This window comes from Poecilia formosa, unplaced genomic scaffold, assembly GCF_000485575.1.
Source record: "Poecilia formosa unplaced genomic scaffold, Poecilia_formosa-5.1.2 Scaffold27, whole genome shotgun sequence".
NCBI classification, from domain to species: Eukaryota; Metazoa; Chordata; class Actinopteri; order Cyprinodontiformes; family Poeciliidae; genus Poecilia; species Poecilia formosa.
The window spans coordinates 3,320,123-3,348,090 of record NW_006799966.1 but is presented as its reverse complement, the minus strand read 5'-3'; the positions used below and the strand labels follow the sequence as shown (position 1 = coordinate 3,348,090).

Sequence of the window (27,968 nt, the reverse complement as noted above, 5' to 3'; positions counted from 1 at the left end):
GGCTGGTTTTTTCATATTTGTCATTGTTGTCACTGGTGCTGTCATTTTCCTTTGCTGACCACTTAAAAGTCATGCTTCATAGTAATTTCAAAGTCTGTGTTTAGCAGACAATGTATTGCTGGAAGTTTAAAAAAAAAAGCAATATCCTTTGGTCTTTATTTTTCAGAATGCATAAATGAAGTGAGGATTGCTGCAAGAAATTGGGAGAGTGAAAAATGACATACACTTTCATTCTTCAAATTAGAAGATTAAAGGCTTCCAAGTCCTAAGTTTACTGGTTGGATAAAGACCAGTCCAGAAGCGCAGACTTCTTACTGATAAGGGCAGTAATTATCAATTTGCAAAGAATAAAAAGAAAAAAAAAAAAATAAATAAGAGGAACTGGCAAGCCAGTCAGCCCGCATATTCATTAATGCTTTTCCTATGCTTACAGCCTCCTCTTTCTGCAGTGACAGGCTGTAAATTCGCCATGGGCCGGAGGTGGACAACTCCCTGTGATATTACTGTCATTAGCACAGAGCTCCATATGCATGCTGTGTGGGTGTGTCTAAGTAGAGAAGTTCATGATTTTTTTTTTTTGTTTTGTTTTCATATCTTCTCTGTGCAAAGCCAGCAGAAACGATTCGCCGAAGGCGGAGCACTTACGCCCGCTGCGTTCCGTAGCTCCTGTAGTCGATGGCTGCAGAGATGCCAACGACGACCGCAGGGACGAGGTAGCCAGAGAGGTAATAATACTTTCTGCGTGAGAACTCGCTCTCGAAGACCTCGACCAGCATGAGGTACAGCTGCACGCCCTCCAAGCACATCCAGGTGAACGCAGCCAGAAAACAAAAGTGGAGGACTCCGGCAATGATGGAGCACACCAGCTGAAAAGGAAACACACAAAGGAGTTGCACGCAAGAGGATTTAATATCTTTTGAAATAAAAAAGAAGCAGAATTTTTAATAAGATTATTGCATGTTTTTGTCATGGTATAAAACCACAATGCCCTATTGCGCTTTGTTCACTCAATCTGAGTTTATTTGTTCATCTGAAGTATTCATTTTCTGGTCTTCAGCTGCTTTCATTAAGTGTCTTTAATAAACTTCACCATGTCCTGTCTGTCTACAAAAGGTCTACTGGTTTGTGTTTAGCCTTCAAATGTTCATATAGTTCTAATTAGTGAACTATTTGAAAGCAAAGAGGACAGCAAATATTGAACCTGCATTCACCAAAGATGCCGACGTCAATACAGCAAATCGATGCCTGTGTTGCTTTGCAAACCGTTTCTTAAAATTACAAACAGTTCTTCTTCAATGCATTTTGTGGGGATTTTATATCATCGACCAGCACAAAGTAGTGCTACATGTTTTCAACCACTATGGATCTGCACATAAAAATCTGAAAAGTGTGGCAAGAATTTGGATTACTGGGCACCCGAGTCAAACTTTGTCTCTAGCAGCTTTACACATGAAAATACTATCATCTGTGAACAGCAGGTTTTAGGCCTTGGCACATATTTCCAAATTGATCTAGATCTTTCAGTCAGCTCTCACCAGGTTCCCTTTCCCTGTGGAAGGAACTCATCATTACCTCTACCATTTATCAACGTAAGGATGTGTTCTGGGTGGTGTCTAGATTTAGTTTTCCAGGACACAGATTTGCATGTTTTATTGTACCACAACTTTTCTGTATTCCATACATGGCAAAATGTAAACTGAACTTCTTACGACTTTCTTTCAGCAATGTCTTTCCTCCACCCAATCTTCCATAAATTCCATAGTTTTCATGCTGTCGTTAATGGGCCATCACTATGTTAGTTGAAAACGTTCTCACAACGGCGACATTATTGTTTATCACAAAGATTTCTGGGACAATTTACTGCCTAGCAAAAGTTGCTACCGTGACAGGCCTATTAAAGACACGGTAAATGGTGCCGTCTGCCATTCCAAGTAGGCTTTTAATTTTACTCAAATTTTACTCAAAGCTATTTTTCCTTTCTTTTTGGTGCAACATTTAAAAAGACAAATCAGAAGTGAAATTTAGGTTAGTGAAGGTTAATTGCTCAAGTTGAGACAATTAAAATCAAGAGCCACTGCAGCATAATGTCCCCCTGTACCTTTGGCTCCGTCATGTGGATGCCCACGAGAAAGAGAAGCTCTCCAATGAAGAGGTTGAGACAGAGGTTTTTGTGGATGGTGTTGCGGTCGCTTTGCAGGCCTCTGAAGAAGCAGAACGTGAAGAGGCTGATGGCCAGGCACACCAGAGACACGGCGATACCCATCCTGGTGATGACGGTGAGGAGGACCTCGTGCATGCCCCCGTCTCTCTGCAGGAACGCACGCGGAAAGCACAGACTCAGTTTCGCTCCTGCACTACTCATCATAATAGCTGGCATTTGCGATTCTCTGAGATTAAAGTCCAGTCTGGTGGAAACATTCATCCATGTAAAGAAAATGGAAAATCATGAGGTGTTCCGTTTAGTTTTATAAGAGTCATATTCATGCAGCACTCTGCAAATTTACTGGCACACCTACTAAAGATGAGTAAAAGCCATTAATATGCAATAAAATTTTACTGCAGTAACTTGCTCCTGTACTGAAAGAGTAAATTTTATTTAAATCCATTTATTCAGAGAACAAAAAGAAAAGAATAATTAAAAAAAAAAAAAAAAAAACACAGAATTGCCACCACTCAAAAGTCACCGAATACTTTATAAGTAATCAGAGGGTTGATGGATGTTTAAGAGACATTAGTAATTCCTCACATCCCTCTTTCCTATATGAAATAAACTCGATTCGATTCACCGCTCTTCAAGGTGGGACGAACAAAAGATTGTGACTTTCAAATAAGGGGCAGCGGTATCGACTGTGATGGGAAGTGTATACAAGAAAAGTAGCAGCTTTCTTATATCAATATGCCAAAAACTTTAAGGCAAAACTTTAAGACATTCATTGATTTTATTAACAAAAGGACACAGTTGAAAACAACTAAGAAAACATTATGTCAATAAAGCAGCTGTGACAGGGAAATCATTCTTTCAGGGGCACACAAGAAAGGAGAATGTTCGGCATTAATTTCCTTCCAACAGTGCTACATCAGATTAGTTCATAAACAAGAACAAATGAAAGACAGGGGTTGTAAAAATAATAAATAATAATAAAAGTAATGTTTCTCAAAAAATAAAAGGGTCAACGAAAGAAGTAATAAATGTACCAATTCAGCACTAAGCTACAGGTGATTTAAAGCCTCCTTTGGGAAGCCTGGGCTCAATCAAGACTTTCTGAAGCCAAAAAAGTATAAATCAATAAATTCAGAATGCCTCAATGGTTTTGGAGGCTCTAAAAATCTCGTGAACTCTACCTGCAAACTAAAAATGGATAATAATCTAAAACAGATGTCCAAAATGAGTTTCGAAATGATTCACAAGACATCGATGAATCAACCTTATTTAATTGGCATCCCAAGTCCCCAGACCTTAATCCTATTAAAAACCTGTACGGCGAAATGAAGAGTAGAGCACATAAGGAAAACCCAGGACTCAGAGGTACCTAGAGATATCATGCAAAGAGAAATAGTCAAAGATTCCTCTATGTGCACACGCCAACCTTGTGAATATTTATAGGGAAAGTGCTGTTCTTTTCGTAACGGGGGATGTGCAAAGTATTAACAGCAGGAGGTGCCAATAATTGTGGCACTGGTGAGAATCATTTCTTACAATGGAATATGTTCTTAGAATGAATACATGCACTAAAATTAAATGTTGGATATGTACACATTTTTTGAAAGAGAGATTATGCTGCTGCAGTGAAAGATTAATACAGTTTATTTCTTTTCATATGAGGGTGAATTTGATTTTAAGGGTTCTCTTTTCCGTTTTTTTTTTTTTTTTTCCCCAAAATGCAGCAGCTGTTAGAGATATATGAATTCTCAGCGGTTATATGTTCAACTTGACATCAGAGCCAGAAGTGCTTCGGCGCTCATTTGGGTGTTTGACTGATCAACAAGAGACAGGCTTGACAAACTGCAAAGCCCTAATTTAACCCGATCGAGCCTGACGTCATTTGGCAAACGAACTGAATGCGATCCGTCATCCTTTTTTTATGCCGCGCGCGTTGCAGAAAGCAACATCAGAAGGAAGGGAAGGGGGGAAAAAATTGCCTCAAAGAGCAGCGGCCGTGTGCGGCTGATTCATGCAGCGTTTCAGAAGATCTAAAACTGAGTGGGCAACCGGCCAGGCTGCAAAGAAGAAGAAGAAAAAATAAAAAATAGGAAAGCAGCCCTGACCATAAGAAATATCACTCAAACTCATGGTGGCCTGAAAGTGAGGCAATTCCTTCTGTGATATTTGTAATTACATTGAGGTCAGGAGTTACTGTTGAGGTGATATGTATGGGGACTGGTGTGAGGCTGAGCCCAGCCTCTGGGCTCTGGTTTCAAGATGTGGTTAAGGTTGAGGTTAAGACAGATGAGAGGCACCAAGTTCAGGAGTTGGAACGAACTATTAAACAAACCACATACTTATCCTCTACATTTATTACTGGCTAGGTCTCTGCTACACATGCTATTTTTCATGTAATTGGATTGTAATTGCATTTTGTAGCTGAATGGATTCTGGACCACTTCAAGAAGGGTGGCAAATGTAAGTAAAAACCCAAGGTTCTGCTGTTTCCCATGACACTCGGGGTACGCAGCCACGGAGAATACATATTAGACACGGACCACAGGTGAAACATAATTACTTCTGATAACGTCGTGCCACTTCCTATCCTGATCCGCAGCGTCGCTCTTTTAAAATGACAGCCCCACTCTCTCTTCCCCCCCAACCCATTCTGCTTATGTGCTCACCTTCTACTCCGGCTCTAATCTAATTATCGCCGCCGAGATGCCACTCTTGCACTTGCTACGTGTGCACAAATCATTCAGTAGGACAGGGGACAGAAGGACTAATTGAGAAAGAAAAATAGCAGGCGAGAACAGCGAGGTTGGGGCCACTTACCACATTTCCCCGATGAGCCATGAGGATAGCGAAGTTGGTCAAGTGACTGCAGGAGCAAGTGGTGTGACTCTTATTGGTTTCCAGCAGCTTGCAGCCCTGAGTGGACCAGTATCCCATCATGCTTCGCTCCGAGTAATTCCAGAAGGAGCAGTTAGGGTTGTAATAATGCTCCTTCTGCAAAGTAACAAACACACAGAAGAACCTAAATCAGACAAAAAATAAATAAATAAATAAAAAATAACTGAATAAACTCTTTATGTGTATACATGTATACATGTACAGTGCCTTGTAAAAATATTTATCAGCCCTACCGCTGATTCTCAATTGGATTCGGGTCTGGACTTTGACTGGCCAATTCTCACACATGAGTTTTGTTTTGATCCAAACCGATCTACTTTGGGATTGGCTGGATGTTTTGGCTGCTGGAAGGGGAACCTCCGCCTTAGTCTCAAGTCTCTTTCAGCCTCTGAAAGGCTTTCTTTTAGATTTACCCTTTATTTGGTCAAAGAAAAAAGACATTCCTTACAACATGATGGCTCCTTTATAAACCTCTCGGGCCTTTTACAAAAAAAAAACAAAACAAAACATGTATTTATAGTGGATGATTATATATCCAACAAGTGGATTCTATTTACAAATTAGCTAAATATCTAAAGACTGGGGATGATTTTATTTAGAGGAAAAGAGGTGTGGGAGGGTGGGGCTAGTGCAATTTTCAGATTTGATACATTAAAGGTTACAATGTGACTAAATGTGAAAAGCATAGGAACCAATAACAACACCTGCAGACAACCTAACACCTTCAAATAGGCTAATAATTATTCCTAAATAAATGAATCCAACTGACAAAGCAAACTATATTATTGGTAACAGGATCTCGTTTCTTGGAGATTAAAGATTTCTTTTAGAGTTTTATGCCTTTGAATGATCAAAAATAGCCTCCATATTTATTCATACACGCAACCTCTCCTTACTCAACATTGCCAGAGCTGATCTGAGAATTGCATTGGTACAATGCCAAACAATTTGGCCCCATGATAACCCCCTCAATGTCTTTTGTCAAAGTTCATGGTATAACTTCAGTATCCGTCAGAGTTTAGCGCTATTAGGTGGTCCGGTCAAATCGCAGGAGGAGGCTTACATCCAGGTGCTCCAGAGTGAAGACCACCGGGTCGGCCACAAACACACGGCTGGACTCCTTTGTGATGGAAGCTGACAGGATGTGGGAGTTGACAGTGAGGGAGAGGTTGTGTTTGTTCAGATCCCCCATTCCCCTCAGTGTGGCGTTCTCTGTGCTGAGGAACTGGCCCAGGTGCTTGTAGAGCACAAACACCAGCTTGGCCACACCTGCGACGAGACAATTAGAAAATGTAGTAGTTTGCAGAAATTCACAATAGCGTATTTAGTTAAAGCAAACGTGCAGAAATTAGGTATCATTTTAAATGACAAGTATTGGAGGGTTCATTGTTTGGATGAACAGAACCCTAAACATATACAGGCACGGCTGGTAAACGTGTAAAAAAAAACAAAAAAAAACTGATATTTTGATTCCAGTAATATAATTTAACATCCAAAGTTTTAGAAAAATCTAAGCTTTTTTTTTATATCATTTCTTTTTTCCATTAAAATTAGTCTTGGGATTTTTTAGGTTTTGACATAACAGTTCTTTCGTTGTTTCCACCTTTCAAAATGGGAAAGACAAGAAAGCCAGATGTCTACTGATATTCCCAAGGTAGAAGATGGCTACAAGAAAATATACCCACCTAAACATGTCCATATCTGCGCTTTAAAGTTTAAACCAATCGTGACAAACCAGGCAAGACAAAGTCCAGCATGCAACTCTGGGTTCCATCCTTCGTAAGCAGTAGGGTAAGGAATCTCCTTTTTCACATGATATAGAGCTATTGCAATAAAAGTTGAATTTATCTGAACTATTTTACATGTTTAAATATGTTGAATCCTGTACAGTAAGCAAAGAACAAAAGAGTATGTTTAGGTCCATGCACAGTAGATAGATGAGACGGAAACTTTAACTATTAAACAGGCTATGTTCCATCCAGTTAAAGCATAAAAATCAGATTTAAAAAAAAAAAATAATAATAATAATCTAATAACATCATCTGACGTTTCATGGACGAATCATTATCATCGTACCACAGGGGCAGCTGTTTCATATCCTACATGCCCCTATCTTGATTTAATTATTCTTCAGGATATCAAGATAAGAAAAACCCTTAGAGTTTTCAGCCAAAATCGCCAAAGTAACTCATCAATCTGGAGATGTCGTTTTCTTTTAGAGACGACACTAAAAGAAAACCATGGAGATTATAACAGATGTTTATTATATCTAGACGTGTGACGTGTTTTATATTGTTTTTTTTTTGCATAAGTTTTAGTTTCTATTGAAAAAGAATTTATATAATCCATTCATCTATCCATCACACTAACTGTTATATTCTGTTAAATGATCTGTTTTCTTGATCAAATGAATACAATGTTACTTTCCACTTTTAAGTCTGAGGATTTTTATCTAAACTTATGGATGTTCATGGCTTTGGAAATAAACAAGGAACTTGAATTGAAGGTCCATTTGCGATTGATTAAAACTTGGTTTGAGTAGATCACGCTACACTTGGCACAACATGTAAAGAAATTTGAGCTTGGTTGATTATTTCTTTGCTTCTTAGTATCTTAGAAAGGCTGTTTCCCTTTAAATAGTGGAATCTTTGGTGTCGTTCACTGGATTTATTGGATGATCAAAGTTTGAAGAAACAAGGCATATTGGTAATTTTAATTTTTAATCAATTATCAGACAGAACCCTAAGTAGAGTACAGCCATAATACCCTCCCCCATTCTCCTCATGCTGGTCACCAGCATGGTCATGCACTGCTGTGGGATTCCTCACAGCAATTGTTTGACCTCAGCCAACAGTAAATTTTTAATTTCCACGACTGATAAGAATGCTTTTTTCTCTCTGATTTTTATTATTTTTTCTCACCATTTTTGCTGTTGACTTTCACCGTGTTGGAGGATAGCTGAAGAGTCGCTCCACCCTTGCTCGTCTGTGGAAACCTGAAGTCTTGCACATGGCCGTCGGTGCTTATTACATACACATCCAACACTAAGAAATGGATGAAGGTAGAAAGGAGGAGGTTAGCGGGGAAAAAAACAAAAAAAAAAACAGGGAGATGCATAACTCAAAGACGACATTTTAAAAGCTTTGCTGTGTTCAATAGAGTTCTACCATCAAGGCCCAGTGGTGCATCTGTAAAAGACTCAGCGTTCATTGTAACGGTAACAGAGTCGAGCCTTTTTGGCAAAATCCCGTAGGGTGTCATTTACTTAAAAAACCCATGTCACTGAGCTGTTTCCTGGCATTGTGAAAGCCTCAGAGGCAAGAGCAAAGAGAAAAAAAAAAAAATAACGACAAGGGCTGCGGTGGAGGATGAGTAAACGCCAGCGCACAGCCTGCTGCAGCATGAATGTCAAATATTCATAGGATCAAACATATCATTGTGCTTTTACTTTTACTTTTTCTTCCCCCCGTGGGCTCAGATAACTCGGGGCTGGATGAGCAAATCTCTGAAAATCCTCCAAATTCCTGCAGTCCCCCCCTTCTCTCTCTCTCTCTCTCTTGCTCGCTCTCCGGCATGCCAGCTGCAGGGTGGTGTTCCCTTTGATGTGTGAAATTACTAAAGGGTCAGAAGGATACACGTATCTGCCCCCCTCCCATCACCAACAGCCACACTTCAGCAGATAGGTGTTTCTGACGGACAAAGATGAAGAACTGGTCACCCTTCCGCTCCATCTCACTTTCCTTTTCCTTTTCTCATCTTGTGCTTAGATTTTACCCGGAGAACTAATGTGGCCTTCTAAAATACCTTATTAGGGGAAAAAAAACAATAAATTTCTGCTTTTTGTTGTACCTTTGCCAGGAGATCAAGTAAACTGTTCTCCTTTCTCCTCGTGGGTGTATCTTTGCTCCCACACTGAAATATTATCTTCATTGCTGCAGATAAGCGACAGCTCAACAGCCTCATGAGGGCAGCCAGAAAGCAGTGATTAAATAGTCAATATACGGCATACTACACAAATGTATTAATCAGTGCTTTTGGTAAAGACAGAACTTGTCGTTATCAGCGCTGCTAACTACCCCTTAATGGGAAAGGCTCGGAGAAAGCAGATAGAGAAGCCGTCTGAATGGAGTGGTGCCATTCAATTGGTTTCTTTTGTTTCCCACCAAAGAGGTCGGGACAGTTCATCTTGCAGCACACGTTCAAATGAGGTGACTTCACAAAGAAAGATTAAAAACCAATGAGACATAAGACAAAAAAAAAAGATGGGGTGAGTGAGGAACCATAACCATAGCAACAAAGAGCTACGAGCAGAAACATGACAGTTTGCACGTTCGGAAAAGACCAAAATGAATGAGACTGCTTCACTAATGAACCTCTTTTTTTTATTTTTGTCCTGTTACGTCAAGTCAAATATGATGTGATGTGAACATTTCACATTTCAAGTCAAACCGGTTTTCCAATGAGAATAGCTGCCAATCACTAAATAGAAAATAATTTAAAAAAATCAATTTCAGCTCAATCAACTGAAAAAAAACAACAACAAACAAAACAAACAAACAAAAAAACACCAGCAGCACAAATTGAGCCAGACGTGCTGTGAAAAAACCCTTTGCAAAAGTATTCACAACTTTTGAACTTTTTGCTGTACAATGTGTATTTTACAAAATGTTTGGCTGCTTTTTCTGGCAGAAAACTAACACTGCGCATCACTCTGAAACATCTTCACTGCGAGGCATGGCGATGGCAGCATCATGCTTTGGGCATCCTGCTGCTCAACGAGGACATTGAAGCTGATCAGAGTTAGGATGGGAAGATGGATGGAGCTAAATGCAGAAAGAAAATCTATTTGAGCGGCAAAATGCCAAAAACCTGAACTAGAGCTGCAGAAGATAAAGTCAGACGAGCGTATTTTTATGTGTTGGAATTGATCAGTCAAATTAATAGGCGACCTCAAATTTTACTTCATTTTAATTAATTCTACTTTGTACTGGTCTACCACCAATACATCCAAATAAATTACCTCGAAGTGTGTTGTTAACAGTATAAAAAAGTTAAAGAGATGTAAATACTTTTGCTAAGATATCATATCTATGTTTTCAATGGACTCACCAATATTCTCTGCGGGCACTTTCACGATCGCCGGCTCTATCAGGTTTTCCGCCAGCACGAATGCGCCCTCCTCCAGGGTGTCTAGGAGCATGGTGGCGGCGTGCGTTTGTTCCGTGGAATTCATGTCCTTCCAGGATTTCAGTGCTTCCGGCCTCAGGAGGTTGTCAACGGTGTCCACAATCGCCTGCATCCATAGAGACGAGAGGAAGGAAAAAAGAAAAACGTCAGTTTGCCATCCCTCGCTTTCCTGTAACAACTCCAGTTTAACAGCAAAGCACCAAGGGACTGGGAAGCAAATGCTTGAAGCGAACATGAATGAGAAACAGTCAATGTGATAAAAAACTGGAACTGAAATATCAAGATTGTTCCAACAGAAAACACAAGGGGTTCTCAAGGACAACTAAAATAATAATGATGAAAAAAAAAAAAAAGATAGTAGGCATTGTATAATATTCTGTTTATTAAAAAAAAAAAAACTTTAAAAAACCAAAAAGCTTTAATTATTAAAGCTGCCTCTAATGTTTGGGTTTCAGAATTCCAGCTTTCCTAACGAACAATTGCTATTCCTGAATTTGCTGATGCCGTTTTCCTGTAGGAAAGGGGGCATTATCATAAAATCCTCATCCAGAGGAGTAGTCAAAACGGGGGCAATAGGGTATACGGTTTGCTTGTTTTCAGTTTCAATCCTTTAATTTCCTGCTTTCTGATAAGCCCTAAGTAAGCAAAACATTCCAGCAAACCCTACACAAGTATCATATGTCGATAAAACAAGAGTTTCCTTTGACGCTGGATGGCTGAGTTCATGACTCAGGATGGGCAAAAATTAAGAAACAACACGACTAGCTTTGAGAATTTCAGCAGAAATAAAAACAACAGTGGCAGAGTGATCTCAGACTACTTTTTTTAAGTGTGATAATTCAGAGTGACAATTTAACCATAGGTGTCATTACCCACAGCAAGAGCCACCGCAATAATGGTAATTAACCGCAACAGGACCCTGTTCACGGCACCAATTAGTCATGCCTGTGATTTTCCAAAATACTAATTGACCAATGACAGGATCCTCCACATGCCTGGACTAAAAACAAAGTAGGACCCGGGTCCGTGCCGAAATTTGATCAACCGCAACATTTAACCACAAAGCTCCTGGTAACCACAACAATGATGACTGTTTCCAGACACCAGGCTGTTAGTGCTCCTTTATGTCTGGGAGTTTGAGCGCAAAAAAATCAATCTTTACGGCCCTGACCTTCCAGGCAGCGGAAAGATTGTCGCTTTGTGTGCTTGATGAGCATGTAACAGAGCAATCCAGACACTAAATGTATCTTCACCCACCCTGAGGTAAGCCAAAAGGGAAAAAAAAAAAAAAAGTTGTTGAAAACAAAAAAAAAGAGAGAGAGAAGGGAAAAACCTGTCTGTCTCTAATTTATGTTAGCGCAGAAAGAACCTGTCTTCTGACTGAATGCTCTTTAAATCTCGCCTGGGTTGGAGGTCAGTTTACAAATCACAGGGGTTCAGTCAGGGGAGCCTTTAGGGAGACATATGGTGAGAGCTTATTGAACAGGACAGTCAACATTCAAGCGGCCTTAAAACCCTTCTTTGGAGCTGCAGCAATTTATTTATTCTTAAGTCTGGATTTGATTTATTTGTAGATATGCAATGACTCTTCTTCTCTGCAACTAAAAAAAAATACTCTTGAAAATAAAGTGATCTTTAGAGCACTGCAAAAATGATGTAGTAAAAATTTATTACACTTCAAAGAGAAACTGGTAATATTTACTGTTAACTTAGTTAATAGTTAACTATAAACTCCTGTTGTTAAACAGAAACTGTATTGAAAATAAAAATCTGAAGAAAAAAAAAAGTGCAGTTCAGTTATTCTGTTATGTAAATCTTATGGTAGCTGTGGTTTTGTTTAGGGTTGCTGTTTGGAAAGTGACATTTTTCTCCAGGATTGCTCTGTTTTTAGCTCTATATTCATCTTTGCGTCCCTGCAGCATGACGCTGCCACCACCATGTATCAAGGAGGGAGCAGTGTTTCAGCGCAATATGCTCCTGTACAAGCGTTACGTTACACCAACAACAGGGCTTTGCATGTTATCCAAAATTTTTAATCTTGGTCTCATCTTACTAGGGAACAATCTTCCAAATCTTTGTTATGACTCCTACATTTGCTTACAGTAGTCAGCAAACGGATTTCTTAACTTTTCAAACAGCAGTCTTAACTTTTCTTGCGACTCTTTCACAAAGGCCAGAGCTGTCCTGTCAAGCGATTCTCCCACCAAACCGTGAAGCCTTTTACTCTTTTGTGATTAATGCTCTGCTGCCCAGTAAGGTGGATGGACATGCCCTGGCAAATCTGCAGCCGCGTCACTCTATTTCGATTTTCCGATGACAATTTGAACCTTTCATTGCACTGGATATTTTAGGGTGCTCAGAAAAATAAATATGCTAATTTAAATAAAATGTACTAATGTGTGTTGGTGTGTCTTAAAAAATTTTGAAAATAAATGAATTCACCTTTTCAAAATTCCTGGTTGTGTCATCGGTCTATATAAGACCAACGATGAGCAAACCACTACTAGTAGAACAGTTGGTCCCATCCAGCTGGTAGGAGTGCAAATAAATGTTTTCCATGATAAAAAGCCTGCACCAGCAGTATTTGCTCTCCAAAATACTCTCCAGTTATGCAGGAATTGATGCGACAAGCTGCTAAGCTAACATCGTTGTCGCATCTAAACCTCCCTCGCCGCTGTCGATGCAGGAACACCGTCTGGCTGAACCCTCCACGCTTTGGCAACTAAAGCCCACTTTGAAGCCTGAAAGAATGAATTCTCTCATTACTGCGATGTTGCAAAAATGTCACCTTGTGGGTTCCGGCCTTACAAAAAAGATGTGCTTTAAAAAGTGCATGATGCAAAACATAGGGCCACAAAAAAACAAAAAAAAAGCCATTATCATGCAGCCTCTGGGTGCTATAAATATATGTGCTGTGCATTTTTTTGTCAATTCATTTAGCAGATGTTGAGTGGATGACCAGAGGACCCACGCCACCTTTAGTTGGGCTGCTAGTGTGGCTAAAACAACATTTCCAAATAAGTGCAAGGAAATACATGGCATTTTTCCCTCTGTAAAACGAGATATCAAGCAAAAAAAACAACAACATAGCAACTGAGTAAACCATAATATGATCATTTGTTTTAGTCTGTGCAATGAATCTTGTCCCCCCCGAGTTTATATCACGGTCTTATCGTTCAGCAGAGCCCACCTGAGAAAATAAACTCCAAAGCAGCAGAGGAGAAGTAAAAATCGGAGCGAAATACAAACAAATCAACGGGCTCAGAAATTAATCCCTCAGATAAAACACAATCACAGTTGGAGAAAAGTTTTTTGTTTTTTTTTCCCTTGCTGTGGGGACAAGGGAGGGTAGAGATTTTACCATGTAAGCAAGTGACAACTGAGCACCAAGGCACTTTGATCACACTTCTGCCTGACAGGGAGATGCAATTACAACCGTGGGAAGGCAATTATTCACAGAACGTGCAAAAAGCCAATAAGACTGATGGAGAGGGTGAAAAGTGGGAGGAGGGAAAGGGGGAAAAAAATGAGGCGAAGACGTGTAAGTGATTGGACTTTAAGGAGGGGAGAATGAGACACAAACGGAATGATATTGACAGGGACATCCTCAAAGGGACCGACGGCAGAGCAGAGACAGACAGAGTCGCTGTATTTTCGTATAAGCTGGGTCACCTGGCACAGAGACAACCAAAGATAAAGGCGCATGCAAGAGAGTCAGACGTCAGGGGCCGGAGGTAGAAACAGCAATGTGAAGGGGGGGAAAAAAAAAAAAAAAGCCTGGCAGTTATACCTTCATGTACGCTCGGCATGTCTTCTCTCTTTTTTGAAGCTTTTCCGCACAACAAGAGGATCAAGCATAAGAGACAGATTGTAAAGAGAGAAAGGGGAGAGAAGGTGGTGAGAGAAAAGGAAGCGTTAAACCATGCAACTTACTATCAATTACAGTATTAATGAAAAGAAGGAAAGGCATAGGTCTGTGAACTATCACCTTGAAATAATGAGACAGATCTAAAAGCTTCCCAGGGGAAGTTAAGGGGCAACTCCTTGCTATGAATATGGATCACATACGAGTGAGGAGAAGAGATAAGAAACACACAGACGGCGGGAAGGAGTAAGTAGAGAGACTAGATTCTGCTGCTCCCCATTAGCAGCATGCTGAAATACACAGAGAGGATAAACAATCTGAGGATAAAATCTTTGCATTCCACTCGATGGAGAAAACAATTAAATGCTAGTTATTTTTATAACCCTCGGTTAATCTCTTAGCGTTAAGTAAGTGGCCGTGTCATTGGAAGTAAGTCGCACCATAGAAAATCAAACACTGCTGCTCCTTCCACTGCAGCACGGGGGCTTTTATCCAGGCCACGGCATTCAAAACACCTAAGGATATGCACAAAACTTTTGCAGACTGTGACTTTGATTTGAGTTGTTAGTTTGCAGGGAAGGGGCTGCATGGAACCTAAAGGGGCACACAATGGTTTAGTGGTTTCATCCTGCTGGAAACAAATGTACGAATAAACATTTCCAAAAACTCCACGCCCATAGCTGCTCAGATGTACACTGTTTTCCTCTTTTTGTTTGTTTGCAGAGCATGCAAATTGACAAGCCAACTCCAAGAACTGGCGCGACTTTATCTTCACTTGTGTTTACATTTACACAGGGATAAATTTGCAGGCTGCTTTCTGAGGATATCAGATGCCGTAAATGAAATACAGTGTCCGTAGTCGGAGCGGCCATGAGGTGCAAAACACAAGATAAAAAACAAAACAAACAAAAAAAAAAAAAACAAACAGCAAAAACCAGAAAAGGAAACACCACAGCGGAGAAGTAAAATGTGCATTTGTAAATCATTGTTTTGAGAAATGTGTGTTTTTTTTGTTTTGTTTCTTTGCTCTTCCATAAAAGCATGATTTCCTGATTGAGGGGAGGTTTGTTGACGGAGTATGTAGTACATCTCAAAATTGTGCAACACCTGCAACTGTTAATGAGGCATCCTGCACAACCCAACTGAAAAGATTACTGCGGGATAAAATATAAAACTTATAGCAGCAAAAATCTGGCTGCATACGTGTGCATTTCCTTAAACCAATGCTTCGTTAGTGCACCTTTTCATTCACTTTCTGCGTTTAGTCTTCTTAAGGAGACCACTTGCATCATTAGTGAATTTTACTAACCTAAATAATAGTCCAGGTATCCAAGGAGGATTTTTCCTGAAATTTGCTCATTTGCATAATCATCTATTTGCTCAAAGGTATCAGTCAGGAGACGGGAACAAGTGGCTCACAGCAGCACTGAAGAAGCTCATGGAATTTCCACCAAGCACTGGTTGTGTTCGGTGTAGGACAACCACTTCTCCATGTTTCTGGACGAAAATTTAAGGTTTCAACAAAACAAAAACAAAAAAAAGCCTGGCTGAAATCTCCCAAAACCTCGTGGGGAAAATGAGCTGAAGCAAGGTTGAACTGTGTGCACCACTTCTAAAAGGTACCGCCGAAAGAACATCGGATCCACAATCACATCATGATCGTGGCGGCATCATGATGTCTGGTTACTTCTTTCATTGTCAAGGTAGACTGAACTATAAACAGATGCAAATTACATCAATATGAGTGATTCTTCCTTAATAACACTTTTGGGATGACGGGACTCTAATTTTACACTAAAATCTGAGAGAAAAATCTAAGTTACCCTGCAGAGGTCTGTGGACAAGAGTTGTCCTCCTAATGTGACAGATTTGCTAAACGTTTGCCTGGCAGAGCAGACAATCATTGTCAAGTCAAAATCTTTTTTTTTTTCTTTTAAACTAATTGTTTCGATTTCTTTTTCAGTTGAATTGTACAGGATATGTGTCAGAATAAAATGGCGCAAAATAACAGATGTGTGTATGCTTTTCGAAAGGCATTGTACATTATACATAAAGTACAATGCCTACATTATATATAGTGCACATGTACAGGACAAGGTGCTTACGACGAGCTAATTTTTACAAAGCTGAGACAAGCTCAACAGAACTGAATTCCCAAAGGGAAACGACCTGCTTCAGGAGTAACGTCATATCGGCCTGTAAGGACAGAAAACTCTTGTGTACATGTGCAGCTGTAATAACAAAGCGCATCAATGTCACCGAGTACACCTTCACATCACTGCAGAGAGGTTAAATCCCTGAAGTTTTCAGTTACACTGTGCCCTTTTTGTGACATTTCAAAGCAGCACTGCAGGAAACCTTCATAAAAACTCCCCCTTTATGAACAGACTAGCTGTCTGTAATCTCAGCGATAGTTATGTTGCCGTCTGAACATATGGACACAAGCTGCAGTTGTCATTTCGGCAAAATATCACATTGTTTACCAAGCAACAGCAGTCTGCAGTGTCTGAATAATAATGCAATTTTTCAAGCTGTCACTCATCTCTCCGCTGTACCTCCGGCGGCTGAGAGAAGCAGCCGTGTCTCGGACCCGCTCTCTTTTCAAAAGGCGTCCGCCGAGGCTCCGAAGGACAGCAGTCCTGCACTTGTCAGCAATGAAGAGTTATTCTCTGTGGGGGTGGAAGGGCAGCCGTGGTGGTGGGTCGGGGGGGCTCGTAGCCATTAGCTCGGATAAGGTGGAACTGCCAGGTGAGCTAGTTTTTCCAAAAGCCCTTAATTACCCAGGAGCTGTAAAGGAATGAGGTTCCCCCTCAGGGCAGAGGCCTGGCCCCTTAGCGTCATTCACCTAAGACTTGACTGTGATACGTATGTGTGCGTGAGCTCGTGTGTGTGTGTGTGTGTGTGTGTGTGTGTGTGTGTGGGTGGGTGAGAGGGAGAGTGCACGGGCTAGACTGTGTGTTATCCGTAAGCATCCTGCTAATGAATGTCTTGAGTTATGCTGACTCTGAGTGAGGAGCAAAGGAGGGAACAAAGTGTAATGAGAGGTTACAACAGGCCAGACCTTGTTGAAGCTGCGTCCGGCGGAGTCCTTCTCATTGGGCCGGAGCTCCTGCAGCTGCGCGTCCAGGATGTCCACGAGCTGCTCCATCAGCCGCACGGAGGAGCTGACGTCCCCTGCAAACACGGGGCCCTGCGTGTGCCTGGCCAGCTCATTGGCTAAATTAGCCGCACTTTCGCCACTTCGGATCTAAAAACAGCAGACGAGAGAGGGAGGGGCGTGGGTGTCAAGGAAATGTGGGTGATGAAGGCCTGAGATGATGGTTATATAACGCCGGCTTGAATAATTTATTTCACATACATCTCAGAGTCCTAATCCACTGCAACACGGCTCGTTTACAAAAAAAAATGAGGTTTTAGTCACCCGCGAGAGCATTAGAGGAGTATAGAAAAATACACCAGCATAACAATTATAAGCTGTCCTCTGTGATTAGTGTAACATAGTATTTATTATTAGACCCAATCTCAGCTCTGCAGTGACTCATGGTCGTAGTACGTACGCTGACTACATCTATACTAATTCGCATGGTGGGATTGTTCTGTAGTGAGTGATGAATCAATTTGTGCAGGAGGAAGCAATACATGTACAGACACAGGGAGCACATTTTCATTCGGTCCGTCTGAGATTTAATTTAAATCTACAGGAAAGGTGATGAGACTGTATAAAAACATGCTACTTGAACAGTTAGAAGACCAGCACTATTATAGTCGTAAATCCATCAATATTAGAGGGCGGGCCTAAATAAAGTGTGTTAAAGCTGATAAATCAGGTGGCTATATTTTGATTGGTTCCAGGTTACATTTTATTAAATAAAACGGATAACTTGTGCAAATCATCATTAAAAACATAGGCTGTAAAAGAGAGTGCAGAATTGAGCTGGTGGCTAATTTTCAATTTGATCGACCCAAAGCAGCAAGCAGCTCTGAAACTCAACATTATGTTTATTTATTTATTTTTTTTGTTTGTTTTGGTTTTTTTTTCCCCTTTTCTTTTCTGATCTGTAAAACGTAGCATTCCAAAGAGCTATTATGTTCTGGTAACAACAAGACCATTTGGTGTGGATGCTGTTATTAAAAGGAAGAAGACTCAAGGTTAGCTACTCTTAATATCAGTGAGCCGTTTAAAAACGAAGTCAAAGGAAGCGCAGAAATTTAAGAACCTGTTTAAAAAACATTCTTTCCCATAAAATATAATGTCTGTGGAACATTCGAGGTATGAGACAGCAAGAGTAAGCAACATTTTCAGTAGATAATAGGGAAGTTGAACAGAGTACAGCAGAGTTTCTCTGTTTTATCCTTTTGATCCTTCAAGCTCTGTCATGTATATAACATTTTCCATTTGAAAAGCCTTTTAGAGATCTCAGAGTTAAGGTAGAGATTACGGCTGAAAATATATTGTAAAGTTATCATCACAACATTACTGCACTTATGGATATTCACACAGAACTACTTGGACTGTAACAAAGCGTAAGCTAATTATTTAGCATGCATTCAGAACTTGGATGCCTCTGTCACAGTCAGTGATGGGACTTGTTGCTTAATGCAGCATAAAAAGGTTTAGAAGGTGAAGAAGTAGGCAAAGTGTTTAAGTCATTAAGAAATTACAACAAAGCTTTTGAGAAGCAGCTTTTTTCATTAAAGCCATGATGCTCAGATGGGGAGAACGCATTTCAGTTTTAATACTGTTACTGGATAGACTGTTCTTTATGAGGCGTTTATGTTTGCAATGGACCCAAAGCAGACAGATGTCCATACTTTATAAGTTTTTTTATTTATCATAAACCGTACTGGTATTGAAACATTTGTCAATATCCTCACACGTAGAATGTTTTCCTAATATAGGTCAGCCCTTGTGGAGGTGCATGCTCTCTGGATTTTGTTCGCAGTTAGCTGTTTTTGGAATACATGCTGTGATAATTGCTAATATGAGATGCTAAAGATAGAAATCTGTAATGATTTTGTATCTGGCTCACGGCTTGAAGGCTAGAAACAAACGCCGTTAATGTTGTTTTCATTTCCTCAATTATAGCTCAATATGAGAGATCATCATTGGCTAAAATCAGTAGTCAAAGCTTTGCAAAAATTAGCTACTGGAAACGTTGGACATTAAATGCTGATCAGTCTCTCTCTTCTTATAACCAATGTGAGAATAATTGCAACATGCTAGGTTTCCCTGCGGTTTTGTATGGATGCAGTTTACTGAAATGGCAAAAAAAAACCAAAAAAAAAAAAACCTTGTGTTTATGCATTTATCTGTTTATTCATTTTGCTTTCTTTGTTCTTTGCAGATTACATTTAGGGAAAATATGGAATAATATGGCAAAAAAATAAAAAAAATAGTGCTGAAACAGTACAAAAAGTATCCAAGGTGATTCGCTGTGCATCAGAGTTGTTTTTTTTAAAAATCATACTAATTCTGTTTCTATCACATAAAGTGCTCGAAATCAGGGCACAGCTCTTTAGATGCATATGCACTACCACTCGCCTCCCCACCCCAGGAGCCCTGCCTGAACCTGCTGCATTCATTTCTGCTTTTTCGAACAGAGAGGACAAAAATCTCTCTCTCAGAATGCAGCGTGTTCCTGTTTTATTATAGTGCATTCAGGCTACTGAAGCTCTTATCTGCACATCTACAGCTCTACCTGCAAAACATCAAAGAACAGAAGCACTGACGAAAGAGACCCTGGTTCTTTGATTCTCCGTAGCACGTTGCAGCTCTTGGCATTTATGCCTGATTTTTTTGGAGAGAGAGAGAGAGAGCATTTCTTTTTTCTGCCACATGACTTTGGCTCTCCTTGCATTAAAAAAAGAAAGAGTTTCAATGATGAGTACACTTGACCTGTTCAGAAAATAAACCAAGCAAGGAAAGGGGTCACCCATTGCACACAGTGTAGATGTTTGATTTCTATACTTGATCGTTGCTATGTTTTGTAATGGGCAAACTCTCCGTTTTACCTTTTGTGCCACCTGAGTCACCCAGTGGGAGGTGCAGTTGCTGAGGTCCGGCCCCTTGGAGCACCAAGTCCCCATCATGGTGCAGAGAAAAGTAGCTGTGCCTGCAGCAGCACAGAGAAAAAGAAGAAGAAAAAAAAAAACACACAACAGTTGGAGGGTAGCCAAAACCTTGTTCGGATACAATGTCTCCTGCTGATCGCTCATTTATACAGACTCTCCTGTGAAGGATACTAAATGTTCCGCAGCAGCAGGAATTTTTCAAATGATCTGAAAGGCTGAGAGGAATTTTAATGTCTGCTTTGAGAAAAAAAAAAAAAAAAGCATGTTTGGAAAGGTTTAGTAAAAAGCTGTCAAGGTCCGTGTAGCTTGAGATAGAAAGGGGGGAAAGAACTGACAGAGCAAAGTGGCATTTGTTTACAGTTAAAGATCAACACATTTCACAGCTTTCAGCATCTCGCATGCTGCCTCATCTTTCAAAATCACGATTATTTCCAATTAATTCCTGCCACACTGACGAGACAAAAACCGACGCTACGTCCTTTTGAAACATTATCTCACTCTTATTTTTGTACTTGTATCTGCTGCCTCTGTTTTTATTCTGACAGTACTTCCAGATTCTGATATTTGCTCCGAATGTAGTCTCAGCGCGATTACTGCGGCGATGTTGTTGTCAGACGATCACACATAACTACAGCAGAAAAACTGCTTCCCTAACTGCTGACTTCATCTGCTTCCAGCAGAGATTTTAACTGCGCTAAGTAAACTGTAAGTGCATTATTTAAATTTACCTACAGTGGAAGAGATGCCGTTTCACATAATTTCCAAATGTAATTTCAGCGCGATTACAGTCCGTCACATTTATTTGTTTGTCTTTGAGCATTTGGAAACAGGCAACAGTTTCCCCCCTGCTATTTGTACACTTTTATGCCAGAGTTTCGAAATAGCACGAAAGCACCAAGAAGGTACATAATGATTTTCTTTCCTCTCCCTCCTTGATGTAGGAAGGAAAAAAGCTCTAATCATGCAACACTTTGGTTTTAAAACTGACATGCTGCCTCGCCGCTGAAATGTGGCGGAGTTGGTGCATGTAAATAGAGGTGGAAATAACACTACGCTGAGCACACATATAGGGATCATTTTAAGAGATTCTGTCAGATTCTTCGGATCTTGCTTTTCGCTCATTTTTTTATTTTATTTTTTTTTATTTTAAACGTCAGTGGCAGAAGTGACTTTTCCAATTGCGACTGTCATCGTACCAAATGAGAACAAACCCAAGCCTCCTGAAACAAATAAAAAGCACGGACACGTTTTGTTTTATGTCTTTGTTCAGAAAGTGTCTCAGACAAACAGTGATTCAGATCAACAATGTGGCCGTTTTAAATTGTATAGATTGTGCTGTGCTGCATTAGCATTGGGTTGCATCATAATGAGAAATAGGTTTAATTCTATTACATTTTATTTTGTAAAGGTGTGTTTTGGTTGGAAGCTTGGGAATGTTTTTCCTACTGTGACACTATGAAGCAGCAAAAGAGTAAAAAGTGAACAATTTCACATGTTTCTGCTGCTGGTAAGAAGACGAACTAAACGAGGCCTCAGAGTAAAACATCAGAAAAGTTCCTTATTTTAGCAATTTCTCTCAAAAGTGAAACCTATATAGTTTCAATACACATAGCTATATATTTTATGAATTTATTGTTGCTATTTTAATCAATCCGGCTTGATGCTATAATCGAAAGCACAATTTCTAGGAAAAAATTAAATATTTTGAACCAACAAATAATATTTTAGAAATACAGTACACATCAATTACTTCGCCAAAAAAAAACCAAAAAAAAAAAACCAGTAGCCTCTTTTACAAAGAGCTTCAGGGTGGGCTTAAAGCACCTTTTAGCCATCTCCATTGTAAAAAGCCCAATAAGGTGATTGAGGTAGAAACCAGTCTGTTTTTTTTTTGTTGTTTTTTTTAACTCCTCTAGAACACGGACAAAGCTGAAACGTAGTCCGAGGGAAGAGTGGAGAAATTCAATGTGCTCGAGGTCCTCTGAGAAGTTTTAATTGTCTGTGATGATTTTAATGAGTCATGTCATCTGCTGGTGTTAGTCCACCATGTTTTATTAAGTCCAAAGTCAGGCCACACTGCTAAGTGTTAGCAAACGTGCCAATACCTGATTGGACTGTGGTATTACCGTGGTAGGTGGCACAGCAAACCGGGAGTCTGTGGGGTATTGTCAAAGGAAAGGTAAGAGACGCCTGGGCCCAACACCACAGATGAGCTGAACGTTGCTAGTAAAGCAGCCTGGCTTTCATTTTAAAGTACATGTAGATACTTGTCAGTAGGCAGACATTTAAGAATCCAGATTATTTTTTGTTTACTGTTTTTATGCAATATTCAACATTTCAGAAAAGAAAAATGCTAGCTTTGCATTAGCTACTACAAGTCATAATTATTTAAATAATTAAATACATCACTTTGTGTAAGGAATCCATACAAGCTTAACTTTGTCTTTTATACTAGTGAAATGTACTTTTTCATGATGTTCAGAATTAGAGAAATGCAAAAGAAGATTTAGCATGCAGAACACATCTGTTTATACCCTTAAGGCGAATGGAAACAATGTTTATTTTTTTCTAAAACATAGTTTCGTTAAAATATCTGGATAAAGGAGACACTGTCAGACATTTATTCTTATTTCTACATGTCTAGGGTTTAGGTTTTCTTTATTTCTTTATTTAATAACGCAGAGGTAAAATCTGTGTTGTGTGGTTTTGTTAGTTAAATCAATTAGAGGGGTTTAAAACCTTTAGTAAAGTACTGATGTTAATCGCAGGCTTGCAGAGGATTTAACAAGATAACTTTTATGTTAGTTAAGTCTGAAGCAGTGCAAAGATAAGCTTATGTATTTTTATTCACAACAAAATAACGATAAGGGTTTTAATCTCGTTAAGCTCCTACATAAACAACAAATTTTGCCTTACATTTCCAGAAACCATTGAAGTTTACCATTACACAAGAATCTGGGTAATTAAAAAAAAAAAACAAAACAAAAAAAAAACTTTGTGTTTTGACATATTAATATAAACTTCAATAAACTTTATTGAGATTTTATAGACATGCCAGCACATATAGGTGAAGTAATAATGTTGGTTTTTAACACGTAGTACAACTAAAAAACTGAAATGTATTATACGGTGTACTGAGTCCCTTTGATACCACTAATAAAAACCCAGCACTGCTTAATCCATCATCAGAAAATGCAATTGGTCTGGCACAACTGCAAACCTAACAAGACATGAGAGGCTGTCATGGTAAACTGAGCCTAGGCAATAAAAGCATTAATCTGGAGCAGATTTTGTTCTTTCAAACAAAAACTAAAGAGTTTAATGGTTGAAACCTGACAAAGCATAAATAAATTGACCATTTTAAAGAAAAATGAAAGTTTTTACAAAGAACTGAATAATATATATATATATATATATATATATATGGATTTAAAATAAATGTAGACACTTACCTCTGGTTCCTTTGGGGCACGGTCTCTCCACAGTGGTGCCAGTGTGCGTCTGGGGCCAGTCGATGGCTCGCCTCCTGGTGGCCTCGCAGAAACGCCGGGGCGTCGGGGGCAACTCGGGCACTGTGGGCTCGGACGTGACGGACCCATGGCTGTCCTCGTAAAGTATCCTCCCCTCTCTGGGATCGGCTCCCGCTCCAGTGGTGTCGCCCTGGCCCCTCAGGGTGGGCACGGTGGTGGTGGTGAACATCGGGGTGGTTCTGGGGACGGATGATGAGACGGAGGGATCCTCGGTGGTTGGGACTGGAGGAGCGACAGAACGGTGAGGCTGTTAGAGATGTGCTTTCTTGATACCGGTGAAAGCTAAGAGTTATTGTTGGCTGAAAATTAAAAAGGTTCGCGGGGGGGTGGGGAAGGGTCGTTTTATAATTCCACCTCTGCTCTTCTCCCTCACAAAACAACACTGGGGAAAAACCTGACAATGTGACACTATCTTTCACCGTTTCTATTTTACTTAAACCAATAAGCAAGACAAGCAGTAGCGGCAGGGCAATCTTTCACACAGCAGTGATTCCTTCCGAGCAGGCTCCGTATTGGGCTGATTAAATGTCAACAATGAAGACAAAGGCTGTCTGCATTTTTACCTTTTTTCTCCCTGCCTAGTTCGCTTTTTTCCCTTTGATAAAGCTGGAGCGCGGAAGGAGAACCGCACTGCCCCGAGCAAAAACCATACATCAGCAATAATGCGATTCCACTGTATTCGGTCCACGCCTACCAAGCAAATCCGAGTGTGACTGTGCACACGCACACACACACACACACACGCGCACACACAAGTGTGCAACCCAACCAGTGTCTGCTCTATTACTCAGGTGTGTCCCTGCCTAAAATCACTGCCAGCTCACAGATTGATATCTGCAGCAGAGGGCCTGGAGATAACTAGGAAATGAGAGCAGGAATGGGAAATCAATAAATTTAATACAGTATGAAGAGTCAATATGGATAAAAGAGAAAACAGAGTGAGTGTTTGTGTGTCTGTGTGCCTTCGCGGATATCCAAGGCTTCTTGTCTTCTGAAAGGCCATACATTTCCACCCACAACCTGCTGATTGTATTTTAAGATAAAAGCAGCTTCCCACAATGAGGTCTGTCCATGCGAGAAGCCACTATAGTCTTCATCATGTTCCCTGGGTGCTTTTGGGAAAATGCAATATCATGCTATCTGACACTCCATCATCAGACACCTATCTCCATTTCCCCGGGGGAGAATAGTGACAGAGCCGACATTTCTTGTTTCACACCAATCAGCGGGTCATTGGGATCGTCGCTTCTTCATTCAGGTAAAAATATTTGAGTTTATTACAAAGCTGATATCTGTGATGAGGCCAAGAGGCCACCTAAGCATGATGGGGTGGCGGGTGATGCTCATGATGTGAAAAGGAAATGCGACAGAGTGTCTCAAATGTGACATTTCACGGGATGACCTTTTTTCCTTTCCTACGCGGGCCCGGACAATTTACTTGCACTCATTCACCGATCATGTGGCTGTCAGCCACACATTCACAGATTGGCCTGGTCAACATGGCTGGACCTTTAACATAGCTAACCCCTATGTGGTTTGGTTGTGTTATTAAGTAATAAAAAAAAAACAACAAAAAAAAAAACAAAAAAAAACATGAAATCAACTTGAGATTTAAGTTGATAAAAGGGTTTTTATATCTATCACATTCATTGTTGTGTATTTTCTCTCCAGAAGCTTATCGTATTTAATCTGAAAGTCAATATCGGCTCTCAAGCTGCTCCAACAGAACAATGATATCTATGAGAGTGAGCAAAAAGTTTCTGACATATTATGTAATGCAGGCAAAGTTTTTTCATTGAGTCAGGGAAAGTGAGAAGATTCATAGGCTGACTTTGGTTGATTCAATAGACACATATAATGCAATATAAGGGCAAGTGTAATCGGGTTTCAGAATATTAAAGCTCTCCATACCTGAGCAAACTTCTGCTTTTCCACAGGCTGATATAAACCCTGATACGCAGCTGTTTGTAACAGCTTGCTTGCGTCACCTGATTAACTTGCTCCTGAGAGCGTATTTCTCCAACTCAACCCTCTGAAGCGACTTGTTCCAGTGCAAATGATCACAACATGCAAACTGTCTGCTTTTTAATCATCTTTAAGCAGTAATATTTTTCATTTTACTTTTTTTTTTAATCACGAAAGATCCAGTTCGCTGTAACATGCTGCAAAGATTCCCTTGGATCAAACATTTGTGCACGTTAGATGTTACAGGAAATAAATAATTTAAGATAATAATTGTTCATATATTTATCCATTAGAAATCTTCAGATTTTATAGTTCTGTTGCTCACAATAATGTTATTTTACTTTTAGTTGTATATTCCACCACAGCTTTTTACAGTAGCTTTTAGGATTTTGTCCGTTAAAAACTACTGCTAAGAACGTGTCTCAACCACTGGGGATGCCCGTCTTGCCAACTGTATCTAATAAACAATTACTGTGTATAAATATCACTGGTGAATTTAGGAATTTGAAGCACAATAAAAACAATGGCACCGAAGTTTACAATAAATAAAGTACTGTTTATTCTGGAACCTTCAAGAAATGATTTTCTAAAGTAAATGCCCCTTCAAAAATGATGTTATATTTAACTTCTCAAATGCACACCGGTGTACTTACAGATTTATACAGTCATGGGAAAAGTTGAATGCGTGCCAAAACTCAGCAGCTTGTAGAGCTACCTTAGGCAGCAATAACTTCAAGCAGTCGTTTTCCGTACGACTTTATCGGGCTCTCACATCTCAGTGGAGGAACTCTGGCCCGCTCCCCTGTAAAATGTTGCTTCAGTTCGTTGTGGTTTGCAGACATTCTTTATGAGCAGCTCCGTTAATGTCCAACCACAGTATTTTAGTTGGCTCGAGGTCTGGACTTTGGCTGGGCCATTGCTACATCTCAATTATTGTTATTTTTTCCCCCCAGACAATCTGTTGTAGATTTGCAGATGTCTTGTTGTTGATCCAAATTCAGTCAAGCCTTGGTTGTCGCACAGATGGCCTTAAGTTTTCAATCTAGAATGGTGTGAAGCACAGAAGAGCGGGATGTACCCAGGTTCAAGTCACCACCCCTCCACCACCGTGCTTAAAACTGGGAAATACATATTTTTGTTAGCACGCTGGATTTGATTTTCATTAATCGTGCTGCTGTGCATTATGGCCTAATGTCTCTACTTCTGTTTCAACTCTCTGTGATATGCGTTATTGTTTGTGAAGCGTGTGACGATTACACAACTAATAATGAATAAGCAAATACTTAACTAAATGGCATTGATGTAAAAATAGAAGTGAAATTCATTACGTTCATCTCATTAACTTGTTTTATTAAAAGCGTTGGATCCGGCTACATCAGCCGATTTGGCTGCAGAACAACTTGGCTGTTGTCGTTTCTCAGTGATTTGACCAGAACATCTTAATGCTTTCCATCAACATTTTCTGCTGCAATGAACAAGCAATAAACATATTACTGGAAATAGAGAGGATGGATGCTATAGTACCTAAATAACTAGTTAATATTTACTGCAGTCCAATTTCCAATGAACTAAAATGAGTTAATTTAACAGAAAATTACGGAAATAAATGGAGTACCTGAACAAAACCCATCAATGCAGAAGGAGAAGGTATATATTCAGACAGGTAGGTTCTTTCTGGTATTTAAAGACTGTTTTCCAGTGCTAACATCCAATCCATTATGCCCTTTTCCTCCCCATTAGGGCACCTTCACCTTCAATTACTTTAAAAATTAAAAAAATAAAATCTGACAAAAATTAAAAGTTTATAAGATCAGGAGAAGAAAATTAATGTTGGAAGGTTATCATTCAAAGTGCCTTCTACTAAATACTTTGTACAAATTCAATTCCAGGTTACGTTATGAGATCTATATTTTCCAATCACAGGACAGATAATCACTTTAAGCTTTGAGTATCAAGCTGTGACTTATATTGCATCTCTATACTTAATCTAACACATTACATTGCAAACGTGATTCTTTACGTGAACACGACGTTTAAGACTTATGATATTGAGCATAAATTAAGGTCGACCAGTCAATAAAAATGGTAATCGTGTGATTTGGTGCAACTCTTTGATTTAAAGTTTGATGGGAAAGGGCCATTATCTTTCTTACAAAGGTAGAGAGATTGTCTTTTTTTTTTAAAATTTGAGTTTATTTTCATCAAACTACAACCTGAAGGCCATTGTTCAAAGATTTCCAGAGATGTTACAGAAAAATCTGTAACCTGGGACTTTTCGGAGAATGTTTTTTTC

At 39.7% G+C, this 27,968-nt stretch overlaps 1 protein-coding gene across 15 annotated transcripts in view; it reads right to left on the bottom strand.

The window, feature by feature from the left end:
* adgrl2b.1 (adhesion G protein-coupled receptor L2b, tandem duplicate 1) overlaps positions 1–27,968 on the bottom strand; it is a 129,468-nt gene that overhangs the window by 22,135 nt on the left and 79,365 nt on the right. For 11 of the 15 annotated variants that reach the window (XM_016669773.1, XM_016669785.1, XM_016669782.1 and 8 more), the window contains 10 exons: positions 23,633–23,932; positions 20,121–20,221; positions 17,170–17,355; positions 14,034–14,072; positions 10,166–10,349; positions 7,978–8,100; positions 6,120–6,325; positions 4,979–5,152; positions 2,099–2,308; positions 646–866 (listed from right to left, as the gene is read on the bottom strand). In XM_016669773.1, coding sequence (XP_016525259.1) covers positions 646–866; positions 2,099–2,308; positions 4,979–5,152; positions 6,120–6,325; positions 7,978–8,100; positions 10,166–10,349; positions 14,034–14,072; positions 17,170–17,355; positions 20,121–20,221; positions 23,633–23,932 — 1,744 coding nt within the window. The remainder of the gene's footprint in view (positions 1–645; positions 867–2,098; positions 2,309–4,978; positions 5,153–6,119; positions 6,326–7,977; positions 8,101–10,165; positions 10,350–14,033; positions 14,073–17,169; positions 17,356–20,120; positions 20,222–23,632; positions 23,933–27,968) is intronic. The other 4 variants (XM_016669780.1, XM_016669786.1, XM_016669776.1 and 1 more) reach the window with 1 other exon arrangement.